Source organism: Oryctolagus cuniculus, chromosome 13 (genome assembly GCF_964237555.1).
Source record: "Oryctolagus cuniculus chromosome 13, mOryCun1.1, whole genome shotgun sequence".
Lineage (NCBI taxonomy): Eukaryota > Metazoa > Chordata > Mammalia > Lagomorpha > Leporidae > Oryctolagus > Oryctolagus cuniculus.
The window spans coordinates 37,650,083-37,664,978 of record NC_091444.1 but is presented as its reverse complement, the minus strand read 5'-3'; the positions used below and the strand labels follow the sequence as shown (position 1 = coordinate 37,664,978).

General features: G+C 50.6%; 1 protein-coding gene across 13 annotated transcripts in view; it reads left to right on the top strand.

Moving 5' to 3' along the window:
- SUSD4 (sushi domain containing 4) overlaps positions 1–14,896 on the top strand; it is a 153,281-nt gene that overhangs the window by 29,293 nt on the left and 109,092 nt on the right. The window contains exon 1 of one of the 13 annotated variants that reach the window (XM_070055368.1): positions 6,877–7,166. The exons of the other annotated variants lie outside the window; for them this stretch is intronic. Coding sequence (XP_069911469.1) covers positions 7,019–7,166 — 148 coding nt within the window. The 5' untranslated portion in view covers positions 6,877–7,018. Of the gene's footprint in view, positions 1–6,876; positions 7,167–14,896 lie in introns of those variants that run through there. 13 annotated transcript variants of the gene reach the window in all.

Below are 14,896 nucleotides of genomic sequence, written 5' to 3'. Positions count from 1 at the left end.
CACCGTTCTGTATGTTTTACGTGCATTAACTCGTTTGAGTCCTCGGGACGACTGTACGAGGTAGCTGCTGTTATGTATCCTGGTTTTGTAGAGGAGGAACCCGAAGTGCGGAAGGATAAAGTGGCTGGCGAGGGTCTCCCGACTGGCGAGTGAGACAGGGGGGCCCGGGTGGTCCTCTCCTCTGCTGTCTGTTATCACAGGACATGGACATCCCGATCCCTCAATCTAGACTTTTCCGTTTGTTATAATTGTGTTTCTCTTTAGGTCACAGTTATCACACATTTTGGACCTTTGCTCCCTCTCCCCCTCCTGATATAAGGGAATTCTTTTGTGTTGTGAGCGAAAAACAGAAGTCATACATGCAAAGCAGCAGCAACAGCAAAATATTCTATGACCCAATTCCAAGTGAAGTGCTCAGCACCTGAACCTTGAGCTCTGAGTGAGAAAAGTTGGGGACCAGACACCCATGTGCCTGTTCCTCGGTGAGTAGTTAGATGAGGAAGGAGGTGAGAGTGGGGAGTGCTCTTACCTGCTCTGGGGGCCAAGGGTGAGTGAGCAGATGGCTTGTCTCTGCTGGGGCTGTCACCACTGTCACGCTCCCCTTCTCATGATCCTCTGATCTGTTCATTGCTCAAGTGTGGCCGCCACCCTTGGAAAGGCTCCTTGCCATGTAGTTGGACAAGTGCTAATGGTATCTGTAGCCAAAATTAGAGTACTTCAAAAAGTTGCTGGAGGGGCCGGTGCAGTGGTGCAGTAGGTTAAAGTCCCAGCCTGCAGAGCCGGCATCCCGTATGGGTGCCAGTTCGAGTCCCGGCTGTTCCACTTTCTGATCCAGCTCCCTCCTAATGCTCCTGGGAAAGCAGTAGAAGATGGCCCAAGTCCTTGGGCTCCTGCACCCACATGGGAGACCCAGAAGAAACTCCTGGCTCCTGGATTGGGATCAGCTCAGTTCTGGCTGTTGGGGAGTGAATGAGTGGTTGGAAGACCCCCCCTCCCTTTCTGTCTCTACCTTTCTCTGTAACTCTGTCTTTCAAATAAATAAAATAAATCATTAAAAAAGTTGCTGGAAAAATGGAACGAAAAGAGAGCTTATTTTAGTGCAAAAAATGTTTACAATCTATGCATCTGAGAGGTGTCCAAAAAAACTTACTAAAATGATTACTGTGTGGCCGGCGCCGCGGCTCACTAGGCTAATCCTCCGCCTTGCGGCGCCGGCACACCGGGTTCTAGTCCTGGTCGGGGCGCTGGATTCTGTCCCGGTTGCCCCTCTTCCAGGCCAGCTCTCTGCTGTGGCCCGGGAGTGCAGTGGAGGATGGCCCAAGTACTTGGGCCCTGCACCCCATGGGAAACCAGGATAAGTACCTGGCTCCTGCCATTGGATCAGCGTGGTGCGCCGGCTGCAATGCGCTGGCTGCGGCGGCCATTGGAGGGTGAACCAACGTCAAAAGGAAGACCTTTCTCTCTGCTTTCTCTCTCTCACTGTCCACTCTGCCTGTCAAAAAAAAAAAAAAAAAAAAAAAAAAAAAAAAAAAAGAATACTGTGAAAACAATGCATGGATTTCAAAAAATTTTTAGTACCAAAATAGACTTATCTTTTAATTATTCCATTTCCCAAGAACTTTTTGAAGCATGCTTGTGTGTTCTTACAATGTTATGGTTTGCCAGGCCTTTGTACCTGCATCACCACCTCGAATTTTCTTTTTTTTTTAATTTTCATTTGAATTGTTTTACTATTTTATTTTTTATTTATTTGAAAGGCATAGTTCAGAGAGAGGAGGAGAGAGCCAGAGAGAGAGTGAGAAAGAGAGAGAAAGAGAGAGCACTATCTTGCATCAGCTGGGTCACTCCCCAAATGGCCCTAATGGCCAGGACTGGGCCAGGCCAAAGTCAGGAGCCAAGAGCTTCCTCTGGGTCTCCCACGTGGGTGTAGGGGCCCAGAGACTTGGGCCATCTTCTGATGCCTACCCAGGTGCATCAGCAGGGAGCCAGATCAGAAGTGGGGTAGCCGGGACTCAAACTAGCACCAGTGTCACAGGTGGGGGACCTTGCTACACCACAATGCAGGCCCCACTTCACATTTTATCCTCAGTGAGATAAGAGGCTTTTTTTCCCAGCTTAGTGAGGTTGCTCTCCCAGGGTTCCATGTGTGTCAGACAAAGCCACGTGAGGAGTCAGGACTGTTGCCAAGACTTTTCTCTGTCATTCTAGGCCATCTTTTAAACCTGCCTTTTCAGGTGTGTGTTATAGGTAGTAATCCACCTTTTCACCAAAAGGTAAAAGGAAAATGATATCTAAGACTTGTCAGCATGAAGGGCAGTTCCCCCAAAAAGTGAAATTCCAAGTAATAGTGAAACTTGAGGGTTTATACGAGAACGGTCACCTGCTCTGTTTTCCAGGGAGGCGTGAGTGATGGGTTGAGCTCACGATGTTATGCTTTATGGAAGAATTTGGCCAAGGTGGCTATACTGCTCTGAGAGAGACTTAACCACTCAAGAAGATAAGCAAATAGGAGTGGTTGAGCTGCTTACACACCAGAATAAAGGTGCATCTTAAAATAGCTTCTCGTTGAGAGTATTATGATGGCTTTACTAACCTGAAACAAGGTACACTGGGGACATCAGAGAAGTCAGAATCATTCTTTTTAATGACAAGCAGATTGTCATAACGTTATTTATTTTTTTCCCAAAGAAATTTTTTATTTAAGGAATACAAATTTCATAGTGCAACTTTAGGGTATAGTGATTCTTCCCACCTCCTCTTCCCTCTCCCATTCCCAGTCCCATTCTCCATTAAGAATCATTTTCAATTAATTTAATACACAGAAGACCAACTCTATACTAAGTAAAGATTTCAGCAATTTACACACACACACACACATACACACACACACAGAACTGAGAACTAATTTTACAGTTAACTCTCATGATGCAACTCATTGAGGACAAAAGTTCTGCATGGAGAGTTAGTGCACAGTGACTCCTGTTGTTAACAATTAACACTCTTATATATGATGTCAGTGACTACCCGAGGCTTTTGACATGAGCTGCCTAGGCTGTGGAAGCCTTTTGAATCCACATACTCCAACAGTATTTTGACAAGGCCATAGGCAAAGTGGAAGTTTTCTCCTCCCTTCTGAGAAAAGTACATTCTTCTTTGATGGCTACTCTTTCTGCTGGGGTCTCACTCTGGATGAAGAGATCCTTCATCTAGAACATTTTTGCCACAGTGTCTTGGCTTTCCATGCTTGAAATGCTCTCATGGGCTTTTCAGCCAGACCAGGAAGACTTAGGGGCTGATTCTGAGGTCAGAGTGGTATTTAAAGCAATTGTCACAGAGTTATTCTTGACCATTTGGAAATGACGGTAAGCTTGGGAGTGCTGCAGTGCCCCCACTTACTCTGCTGTGGGCTCAGGGACCCACAGGCATAGGCATGCCTGAGCCTACCCAGGTCCTTGAGTGTGCATCTGTTCTCTGGTCTGTAGAAATGGATTTGAATCTTAGAAAAGGAGGATCCCAGTAGCCTTCATTCATCAATGATCATTTCTTCTTTCTCCCAATACTTTGAGCTTTTTAAGAGAATGAATGAGGAAGAATGCAGTTCTTTGGAAATGAAGGACCTTCCTGGTCATCTCATGCTTCTGTTTCAAATTGGAGACTTTCATCTCCTGGAACTACCCTAGTGGAAGTAGGCTGACTGAGGAGGGCCAATCATGCACTGTATTCTTTTTTTTTTTAAGTTATTTATTTATTTATTTGAAAGACATAGTTACAGAGAGAGGTAGAGACAGAGAGAAAGGTTTTCCATCCACTGGTTCACTCCCCAGATGGCTGCAACAGCCAGAGCTGTGCCAATCCAAAGCCAGGAGCCAGGAGCTTTTTCTGGGTCTCCTGTGTGGGTGCAGGACCCAAGGACTTGGGCCATCTTCTACTGCTTTCCCAGGCCATAGCAGAGAGCTGGATTGGAAGAGGTGCAGCTGGGACTAGAACCGACACCCATATGGGATGCCAGCGCCGCAGGCTGGGGCTTTAACCTGCTGCGCCACAGCGCTGGCCCCGCGCTGTATTCTTTTTTCCAGAAGTTACAAAATGCACACAGACCTTATTTATTGGGTCTGATTGCATTTATAAAAGACTGTATGCGGTCGAGTTGGGTGAGCCATGGATTGGTTGAATTGGGAGTACCATGAATTGCGTAACGTCTGAATGCCCCTAACATTACTAGCTAGTTGTTTTTTTTTTTTTTTTAAGATTTATTTATTTATTTGAAAGAGTTACAGAGAGAAAGGGATAGAGACAGAGAAAGCGAGAGAGATCTTCCACCCCCCTGGTTAACTCCCCCACAATGGCCAGAGCTGTGACAGGCAGAGCTATGAACTTCATCCAGGTATCTCACATGGGTGGCAGGAACCCAAATACTTAGGCCATCCTCCACTGCTTTTTGCAGGCCATTAGCAGGGAGCTGGATCAGAAGTAGAGCAGCTGGGACATGTACTGGTGCCCACATGGGATGCTGGTAGCTTTACCTGCTATGCCACAGTGCCAGTCCTGAGAGTCTGAATTTTAAAGCTAACTGTGAGACCAGCATTGTGGTATAGCACGTAAAGCCACTGTCTATGACACTGGCATCCAATGTGGTCTTCAGTTCATGTCCCGGCTACTCTACTTCTGATCCAGCTCCATGCTGACAGCCTGGGAAAGCTGTGAAGACTGCCCAAGAGCTTGGGCCCCTGCACCCATGTGGGAGACTTAGATGAAGCTTCTGATTCCTGGCTTCCCTATGGTGCAGCTCTGGCCGTTGTGGCCATCTGGGGAGTGAACTAGCAGGTGGGAGCTCTCTTTCTTTCTGTCTCTCCTCCTCTCTCTCTAACCCAGATAAATATTCAAATAAATAAATCTTAAAAAAAAATTCAAATTCTCACTATGGAGAAGAATCTGTGTACTTCCCTAAATACTTAAACTTGGAGGATTCTGATTTTTTTCAGGATGAGAAACAAGATCCACTTGTTTTATAGAAATTTGGCAGGGTTAGAGGTTAATCTTGTGAAGGGCCCTTGTCCTCTTCGACTGCTTCTGTAACTCACTGTGTCTCAGAATCTCAGAGTTAGAACCGGACTCCTTGATGTGTTCTAAGTTAAGAGGTTTTTTTTTTTTTATTTTTTATTTTTGTTGTTGTTGTTGTTGGTGGTGGTGGTGGTGGGGTGGGGGGCACAGCTACAAATTTAGATAATAGTATGATAGCATAACTTGAGAGCTGATGGGGCTATCTCTGTGTTTAAATCACACTTAAAGACAAAATGGGAAAATAATCTTCGGAACTTGCAGTCCATGTATTAGGACAACACAGCTCTGAGTTGCTCTGTGAGCTTTAAAATTCTTGCTCAGACTTTTCCCTGTATTATAAATGGCCCAAGGCGGGGGAGGGGGGGACTAATAATGGCTTGGTGGGTATGTTTTAAATTTTTGAGATAAAGAGTTGGGTTTGCAAAGGATCTTACAAGACCCAAGACTTAGGGTGGGAGTTGGGTGTAGGTGTTACCATGCTGCTTGGAACGTCCGGCATCCCATATCACAATGCCTGGTTTGAGTCCTGATTCCAGTCCCAATTCTGGCTTCCTGCGACTGTGCACTGAAACAGCAAGAGATGGCTCAAGTAGTTGGATTCCTGTCACCCACACAGACACCTGGGTTGAGTTTCCAGCTCCTGGCTTTGGTCTGACTCAGCCCCAGCTGTTGTGGGTATTTGGGGAGTTAACCAGCAGATGGGGGATTTCTATGTCTCTCTACTTTTCAAATAATAATAATAGTAATAATGAAAAGACAGTACACAGGACTAGTTTTTCTTGCTATTGTTACTGTCTAAATGGTAGTGACCTCATTGCTGGCTCAGTTTCATTGTGAAGTGATGGACCCTCTAGCTCCTGTGGTATTGGTGAGAATCAAATATCCTATTACTAGGGGTAAGTATCAGAATTGTTGGAGGTGTCGACATCATCACCAGCAAACTGGTAATGAACGCTTGCTGGAGCTGACCTTGCCTGGGGCTTCCTCGGTCCTGAAGGGATACAGCCTAACAAGTACCTAGTGGCACCCATTGGCACACACCAAGGTAGACGAGTGGTCACTGGCTGGTCCTGAGCCTTGGCTCCAACAGTCCCAAAGAACTAATTGTCGGAGTTGGCATGGTAGATCCTACAGTAGAGGTTGGTGGGAGGAGGGCAAGGGGAAGGCTTACCAAAGAAGAAGATGTTGAACTGTCTTGGCACAATAGAATAATTTTCCAAGCAAAGAAGATACTGGGATTTTTTGTTTGTTTTTCAGAAGAGATGGTAGCATAAACAGAGACTCGGAATGAGAAAGAATTCGTACTGAAGACGGGAACAGCTCAAGGTAGCCTTAGTGAAGGACTGAGAAGAGACAAGGGCAGAGGCTGCAAGGGCAGATTGGAGCCACATGCCCGGCTGAGTACAAAAAAAAGAAAAAAGAAAGGCCTAGGAGTGCGTTACACTGCAGGCAGCTGGGTACCTACAAGTGTGTCTGGGGGGCAAGCCATGAACTGATCCAGGGTTTGGAAAGAAATAGAGATGAAGAAGATGGCAGAGTCGTAGAGAGACCTTTGCTCATTGCATGTTTATTGTGCACCTGTCAGTGGCTGGGCGAGGCTCCTGTGGGAAACAAGACAAACAAAGCCATGCCTGCAGGGAATTTAGGTTCTGTTGGGGACCGCGTAGGAAACCTTGGCCTTGACACTGTGGGGACAAGTCCAGGGCTTTAGCTAGGAAGGAACGTGTGAACTTAGAAGATGCTAAGGGGGAGAATGAACAGAGAGGTGGGAGCTGGGGTTGGAGGGAGAGGGGAGCCGTGGGCAGAGCCCCGACAGCGGTCATGTGGAGGGAAAGCTAAATGAGGTCACTGTGGAGGAGGAAGCCTGCCCTGCTGCAGGACATCCATTTGGGCACCATCTGTCCACCAGGCAGTGGAAAACTCAGTTCAGTGCTCAGGAGAGAAACGCGGGCTGGAGATGAAGATGTGTGTGCCGTCCACATTGAGCAGGTTCTGGAGCTGCGGGGGAGGCTGGCCTGCCCGGCAAGAGTGTGGAGGGAGCCCGAAGAGAGTGCCAGGGTGGAGCCCAGGAAATACCCACACTCACCAGTCAGGGGCAGAAGCAGGTAAGGAGGCCGAGAAGTTGTGCTGAGAATTCGCATTGGGAACAACAATAAAACCACAGCACTCGGTTCAGGCTGTTGCTCGGGGTAGAAGGCTTGCTTTTATGTTATGATTGGGATCGTGTTTGGGTCATCTGACTTCTGGATGCCTGTACCAACTGGGCAGGTAGTTAGCAGGGCCAGATCGGGAGCGGCCCGTGATTGGAAGCCGTGGTGAATCCTCCGAGGGCTGTAAAAGTGTCAGCACATTTTCTCGTCTTCACTGGGAGAACAAAGCTAAGAGGAGGACGAGAGATCTGGAGGGTCACTCGGGGACCACGGGTGGCCGTGAGCATTTCCCCTGCTGGGGATGTTAGGTGGAGGGGGCCGTGTGCTTGAGGGCTGTGATGGTGGCAGGGACTTCGTTCCTCCCTCCTGGGGTGCTTTGCCCTCTGTGCACAGCAGCTCCCGATACAGGTCCTTCCTGCACGAATCCCTCGGCGACCCTATCCTAAGTCCTTCAAAGATTCAGCTTCTCAGGCTGTCAGTTAATCTTCCAAGGTGCGATTGTCAGCGCGGTCCCTGTGTCACCGTGTTCCCTGTGAGCAGCTCTGTCGCCTGCAAAGGAAATCACTTCACCTTGCCTGCTTTGGTTTCTTCAGCTGTGAGTCGGGGGCCGGGAGACTCGTTCCTGCACGCTTCACAGGGGCACGGGCAGTGCAGGTGTGCAGGAGGCAGTGTCAGAAGGCATTAGATAAATACAGAACAGTCAGGACAGTGTCTGGAGGGAGACGTCTCTGCGCCGCGCCCACGGCTGTTCTGGCGTTTGCCTGCCTGAGTAGGGGGGGAAGGGTAGGCATCCTCCATGCAGCCTGCGAGCCCTGACCCCCGGGAAGGTGCATCTTGGGTGGACCTGATGTTGGGCAGCTGGACGAGTGCTTGCCTGCACAGCGGGGTGTTCCAGTCTGCTCTCAGTCCCTGCTGCTGGCACGCACCGGGGGTGGGGGTGGGGCACGGCTGGGCGTGCGGTGGGTGCTTGTGCATGGAGAGGGACTTCTCAGTAGCCACAACGCAGTCAGCCCCTCACAGCAGCCTCCAGATGAAGGAATTAAACGTGGGGTGGGCGAGTGTTCCTCACAGGTGCTTCAGAGGGCCGCGCGGGAGGAAGTGGCTGCGTAGGTCCCTGACTGTGCCTCCCGCCTCGTGCAGCGTGGGCACGTGGGCAGGCGGGGCAGCCTCTGCGGGCTCAGCTGGGGCAGTGGGGTGGACTGGAGGTTGCCTTAGGATGTGAAGAATCACCACGCACTCCTCCTCATGGAGTGTCTCTTCCCACTTCCGGGACACACTGCCTGGGACCCTTGGGGATCCCCTGTGTGGCTTTGCAGTAGGATGCTGCGTGCGGCTGGCTGGGGGCTGGAGAGCTTGGGGTTCCTGGGCCTTCGCAGGAATGCTTCGGAATCCCGTTTGCAGTCCAGCTTCAGAGCCCTTTAGGAGGGCAGCCTGGGAGCCTGCCAAGGGCGCCTCGCCGGCTGTCCGCGGACCCCTGCCCTGAGCAAAACCCTGCAATGCCAGGGTCTGACATGGGAAGGGCTCCTGATCGCCGGGTGTTGGATGCATAGAGGAGGGTTTTGTGCGGTTTCATGAAGGAGCAGTGCGTTTATCTGTCCCCTTGAGGGTGGCTTTGCTGAGAATCTGCGCTGCCTTTTTCATTTGCATGGAAATGAATGCACACAGCTCTTGCCTTCTGTCATCCCCAGATGAAGGAAGACCCAGTTCCCAGGCAGTGCTCCCAACACCCGGAGTATCTCAAACTGCCCGGGCACTGTGGCCGTTGCCTCTGGGTCTGGGGGGGGAGACTGCAGCCCCACTCCAGGGCAGGTTCCTGTTAGGTCTAGGCTGCTGCTGCTGCTGTTACAATTGTTCTTTTTTGGTTTCTCCCATGCAGTGTGGTTACCAGGGGCTTTAATCAAAAGCAGAACTGGTTACTGGTCTCTCCCTTCTCAGTGCTACGTGGTTTGTGTGCATCTCACCTCCTACGTGCCTCGGTCTTCTAATTCGTGGCATTTTCTCTAGTGCCTGCTGTGTTGATGTTGTTGCTAAACTGGGTCGAGTTCTCTGTGATAGCATAAGCTAAATTCCATGAAAATGCAAAGGATTGTATCAAGTCCATTTCTTCAATTTACATTGAAATAATCGTTTCTAGTACTGTTCCTAGATTAAGCTGCATGGACTCGCATAAAGTTGAGTTGCAACACGGCCACGTCTTCGCCAAGAGTTCCAGAAGAAGGTCAGGCTCCAAGCGTGTCCCAGGGACCCGGAAAAACAAGAGCACAGCAACGTTCTGATCAGCCCTGCTGAACCTGATCATTTGTTCTGCCCCCAGCCGCCGTGCCCTCTCCCCTTGCTGGCCTCGGCATGGCTGTTCCTGGCTGGGACCCTCTGTCCCCTTGCTGCCTTCACGGATCTTTCTCATCCCCAAGAGTCAGCTTCATTCTCACTTGTGCAGCTGTCTGTGATGTCTCAATAGCCCCTGGCCTTCCTGGCTCCAGGACATCTCCATGTTCTCAGAGTTCCCAGAGTACTGGGATCACAGGTGGGAGACTGCAGAGGACTGTGGAGGTGATCTGGGCCAAGTGCTTTGCATGGAGCCCCTCGCTCCCCCTGCAGGATCTTCCTGGACAGAGCAGGACTGAGGGTCCCTGGCCAAGCAAGCTGTCCCGGGCCCACCTGACTAGGCACCTGCTTCACCTGCTGTGTCTCCCCCATCCTCCCACGGACCTGTGAGAACAATGTGGCTGGACCGAGTGCAGAGTTCACACAGGTCCGTGCACTCGGTCCAGCCACATTGTTCTAAAGATGAGGAAAGCAGGTCCCTGTGGCCCATGGGACCCTGTAAGGTAGTTTACTAAGAACAGAGGGTCTGGGGACAGACTACCCCCCGACCCCCCGAGGACCCTGTGTTGGATATCAGCTCTACTGCTTGGTTGCTTTATATGTGGAGCAAATGACTTAATTGTCTGCTCCCGTTTCCTTGTCTGTCAGGAGGGGTTACTGGTACCCCCGTCATAGAACTGTGATGCTGAGGGTCGTGTCAGGTGATGTAGATGGAGTGGTCCCTGGCGTGTGTCGCCCGTTAGTGACATCATTATTGTTGTGACTCTCACTAACAAAGCCTAATTAAAGGGGTCCACAGCGGGCTCATCTTCTGACCGAGCAGTGTGTGTGCTGACTCGGGAGCATCTGGGTGCTGACTGCTGCAGCCTGCGGGCCCGGGAGGGCTCAGCCTGATGGGAGACCCCCACTGCGGGGTGACAGGCTGCTCTCGGGCTTTTCCCCCAGAGCACAGCACACACGCACGTCCCACTGGAGTCCTCACAGCCTGATCACGGGGTGAAGGACTCGGCAGCCGGGTCCGACATCCTGGACCCGCTGCGGGATGAATAAAAGATATCATGGAGATGAGTGTTTTCTTGTTTCTGAGCTCTTCTCCATCTTGCCCCTGACATCGGGGTCCGCTGTCAACAGCAGCAGCTGTCATGGGCGGCTAGGACTGGGAGAGGGTTCATGTTTGACCGTGACCTTGAGCCTTGCCCTGTTCTTGTGAGTGCAAGCCTGCTTTGGTGCACATGAAGGTGAGAAAGTGAGAAAGTCTCTTCCATTTCTTATCTTCTCCACTGCTAGGTTTTTCTCAACCAGGAATTGTTGGGCACTTACTTATGCGAGGGCTGCATTTGCTACCAAGACTAGACATGGGACATGTATCTTAATACAGCCCCCTAAGCAGGCTGGGACTGCTGTGACAAAATCCCACAGACCAGGGAGCCTAAGCGGCAGGAGTTTATTTCCCTCAGTGCTGGAGGCTGGAAGCCCACGATCAGGCGCCAGCACGGCTGGGCTGCCTTCCCTATGTCCTCACATGGCCTGTGCTTGGTGCTGTGCATGGGGGCTGGGGATGAAGGGAGGGAGGGAGGGAGCGCTCAGGAAGCTTCTAATACGGATACTAATCCTATCAGATTAGGGCCTCACTCTCAGGACTTCCCTTAATCTTAATTACCTCTTAAAGGCCCTGTCTCCAAATGCAGTTGTATTAGGAGTTAAAGCTTCAATGTTATGCATGTGGGCGGGGGGGTGGGGGGGGAGTGGGGGTAGGGACTGTTGCTGGGCCACAGCCTTCCTTCGTGGGTACCAAAGGAAGACCAATGTTAATCCGGACGAGAAGGTGCCATGAGCATCCAGAGCTCTTGTCCCAGCCAGGGGAAAATCTGGGACGGCTTCTGGGAGGAGTGATGCCAGTGCTCGGTTGTGAAGGAGCAGTGGCGTTTAAGTGAAGAAAGAGAGGAAGAAGTAACCATAGCAGAGACAGAGCCATGAGAAATCGGCTGGGTCGCGGGTGGTGTGCTGGTGGCGGGGCCGTGAGCCCTCTCCTCTCCGTGCCTGCCCTGAAGTCATTCGCCAGGGTTTGCCCTGCACAGATGACATGCAGACGCTGGTGGTGAGGTCCAGAGATGATATGGAAGCTCAAATTTGTCGGGTTTCCCAAATCACAGGGCCATAACGCTTGCTCTAACCTAATCAACCTACTGCTAGACACTCGTATTATTTGATTACGGCTGCTGGCCACTCAAAATCAATTGCAAGTGGCTCCCCAGGCCATGCAGCGGGCTCACCTCTGGATTAGGTCGGGTAAATATTGAATTATTATGGGGAGTTAGCCTGCACAGCGACAGGTTAATAGTTATAGTAATAGGAGGCCAGCTCAGATTGCATTTTTAAGTCATTTTGAATTTATCTTCTGTGGTGCTTTTTCTTCTCATCGAAAACATTTCCTTATCCTTTAAAAAATTCTTGTGCTATTTAAAGTTAAGACAAATGGAGCATCTGAATGATTTGTGTCCAGGTTTGGCCGTGGTGCCGTTCCAAGGGGGACTCCTTGGCGTTAGGAGACCCCAGCCCCTTCTGTTGAAGAAGGGGTTTCATGCAAACTGGCAGACGCAGCGGCAGCCGGCTCAGTTAGGGTCTCGCCCTCCTTGTTTACCTCTCTCTGCTCGGTACATCTCAGTCTTGCCCATCTCAGAGGTTCGTAGCCTTGTGGCCTTGCACCAGTTTCCAGAAGTTTCTGAATCGTATCCCAGCCCAGCTCTGACCGTGTATGAAGCCTTGTGGGTGAGTGTGTTTCTCTGAAGATGCTTATAGCTTTCAACAGGTTCTCAGATGAGTCCATTAACCCGAAAAGGGTTTTAAAAAATCCCCGCTTAGAACACACAGCTTAGAGTCTGTGATTAAAGCCGCTGATGCCAAGCATACAGAGAAGGAAAGGCCTTTGTCGAGAGATCAGGAGCTTATTTTTCCTGTTTATGATTGCCTTTTTCTGGAGGTTTGGGCTTGGGCTCCCAGTGTCCCAGGGAAGATGCTCTGAAGGGGGAGACCAGACTGGGCTGGCTGGCAAATGCAGAAAGCGGCCCCTTTAATTTAACCCTTCATCCACCCTACCAGTCACAGACACTGTGCAGCCTGGAAATCCCTCTGCCATTCAGTGACCTCTGGGAAAATACCCAGAGATTAAAGTGATGCAGAACAGGTAGAGTGGGGAGCGTGCACGGGGCTGTGCTGGCTGGGGTAGGAGAGTTAGAGAGGACCTGGAAGCCTGAGTTGCAGCAGAAAATTATGAGTGGGAAATATTCATCTTTATTTTTCCCCCCTTGAAAGTGTGGGCAGAATGAGAATTCCACCCCAGTAAACAGGCACAAGCAGTGCTTTTGTCCCGGTTATCTGTCACTCGGCATGCTGTTATGGCATTGAAGCATTGTAGACTTTATAACTGTGATGATACCATTCTTTCCAGTGTTATAAATGGAGGGCTTAGTTGTGCAGGAGAAGTAGGTTCCCTTTCCCGTAATGAGTGTTAGAAATATGATAAGCAGCCTGCTGTTCAGGTCAGTGGTCCCCCAGCCTGGGCGTGGGTTTGCAGGAGCAGTGCTGGGCACCAGAGCTTGCCTTGATCACTGGCAAGGAGGTAAAGGCTTGGAGAGCCCAGGGACCGCCTGTTTCCCAGTTGGTGAGTGACCGAGCTGGGACTGGGGCCCCGTGTCTTTTCCCAGCAGGTGCCGCTGCGTAGCATCCTTCACCTTCCTTGGGACGACTGGGAACCAGAGCAACAGGACCTACCCCTTGAGGGTTCTGAGGGTGAAGTTCTGAGTTAGCAGAAGGCAGAAGAACCCAGAACAGTGACCGCTAGTGTGGCTGGTGTCTTCCTTACCACCTGTGACTCTCGTTCCCACACGTTCCCTTCAGCCTTCTGGGATAGGTGCCCGCCCCCTCGAGTGTATTTCGTGTGTCTGAGCCACTCGGTGCTTCCTTCCTTTGCTTGTCCTCAAAGACGCTTGCCCCTCTTCTGGCTCCCAGCTGCAGGGCACACTCCATGTGTGGAAGCTCAGCCTGCTGCCGTCCTTCCTCCCTGGGTGGGTTATTCCTGTTTTGCTCCCCTGTCTCCTTGTTTTCTGTGTGCCTCAGTCTCCCTCGGAGCCCTCCACTTCCCCCGAGGCTTGGCCGAGGAGCGTCTGCGGCCAGCTCCCCAGGCAGGCGGGCAGGGCACGCGGGTGTGACAGGTCCAAGCACTGCTGACAGCTCTGCCTCCTGCAGCACGGTGAGAGACGTTGTCTCCAGGGAACAGAGCCTCAGACGCCCAGGACCTGTCCTGGGGTACGTGGACGGGGAGGAACCCATGGCGTGGCTTGCGTGCCTTCCCCAAGCCAGAGCAGCTCGCGCAGACTCAGGAGCAGGGGTAATGAGAAGCCCATCATGCTCAGAATTTCCTGCTCGTGACCATGAACTGTGAACGGGGAAATCATCAAAGCCAAGCCAGAAGCAAAACCAGGATGAAGCAGTTAATGATTTATGTGGGGATATTAATTCAACGCTTCTCGTACTTTTAAAGAAAGTGGGCAAATGGTGTTCATCGTAGTGAAGACCTTGTAACTGAGAACTGTGAAACTTTACAGGCTCCTGTGGGAGGTGCGCTGACGAGCGTATCTGGCTCAGTCTGGTGGAGACAGCTTTCCGTGCCTTGAAGTGCTTGTCTCAGACAGAGATCACAGTGTCAGTGCCGTGGATGAATTATCTCGTGTATGCATTCAGGGGACGATGCCGTGTGCAGCATGTTAAACTACTGCCTGCAGCACCAGCATCCCATATGGGTGCTGGTTCGAGTCCTGGCTGCTCCACTTCCAACCCAACTCTGCTAATGTGCCTGGGAAAGCAGTGGAAGGTGGCCTAAGTCCTTAGGCCCCTGAACCCACCTGGGAGACCTGGACGAAGATCCTGGTTCCTGGCTTCGGCCTGGCCCAGCCCCAGTTCTTGTGGCTATTTGGGGAGTGAACCAGTGGATTAAAGATTTCTCTCTCTCACTCTGACTTCCAAAGGAATAAATCTTCTGGGGGAAAAAAAAGCCAGCTTCAAGCTGGCTTCTGTATCCATGGGTTCTGCATCTATGGATTCAACCAACCATGGATGGAAAACATTTAGAAAAAAATATTGTCTGTACTGAACATGTACAGACTTTTTTAATGTCATTGTTCCCTAAACAATAGAGCATAACAACTGTTTACACAGCATTCGCATTATATCAGCTATCATCAGTAATCTAGAGGTAATTTAAAGTGAATGGGAGGACTGTGTCATTTCTATGCAAATTCTGTGCTGTTTTGTATAGGAACTTGAGCATCCTCAGATTTCGATTATCTGCAGGAGGTCTTTGA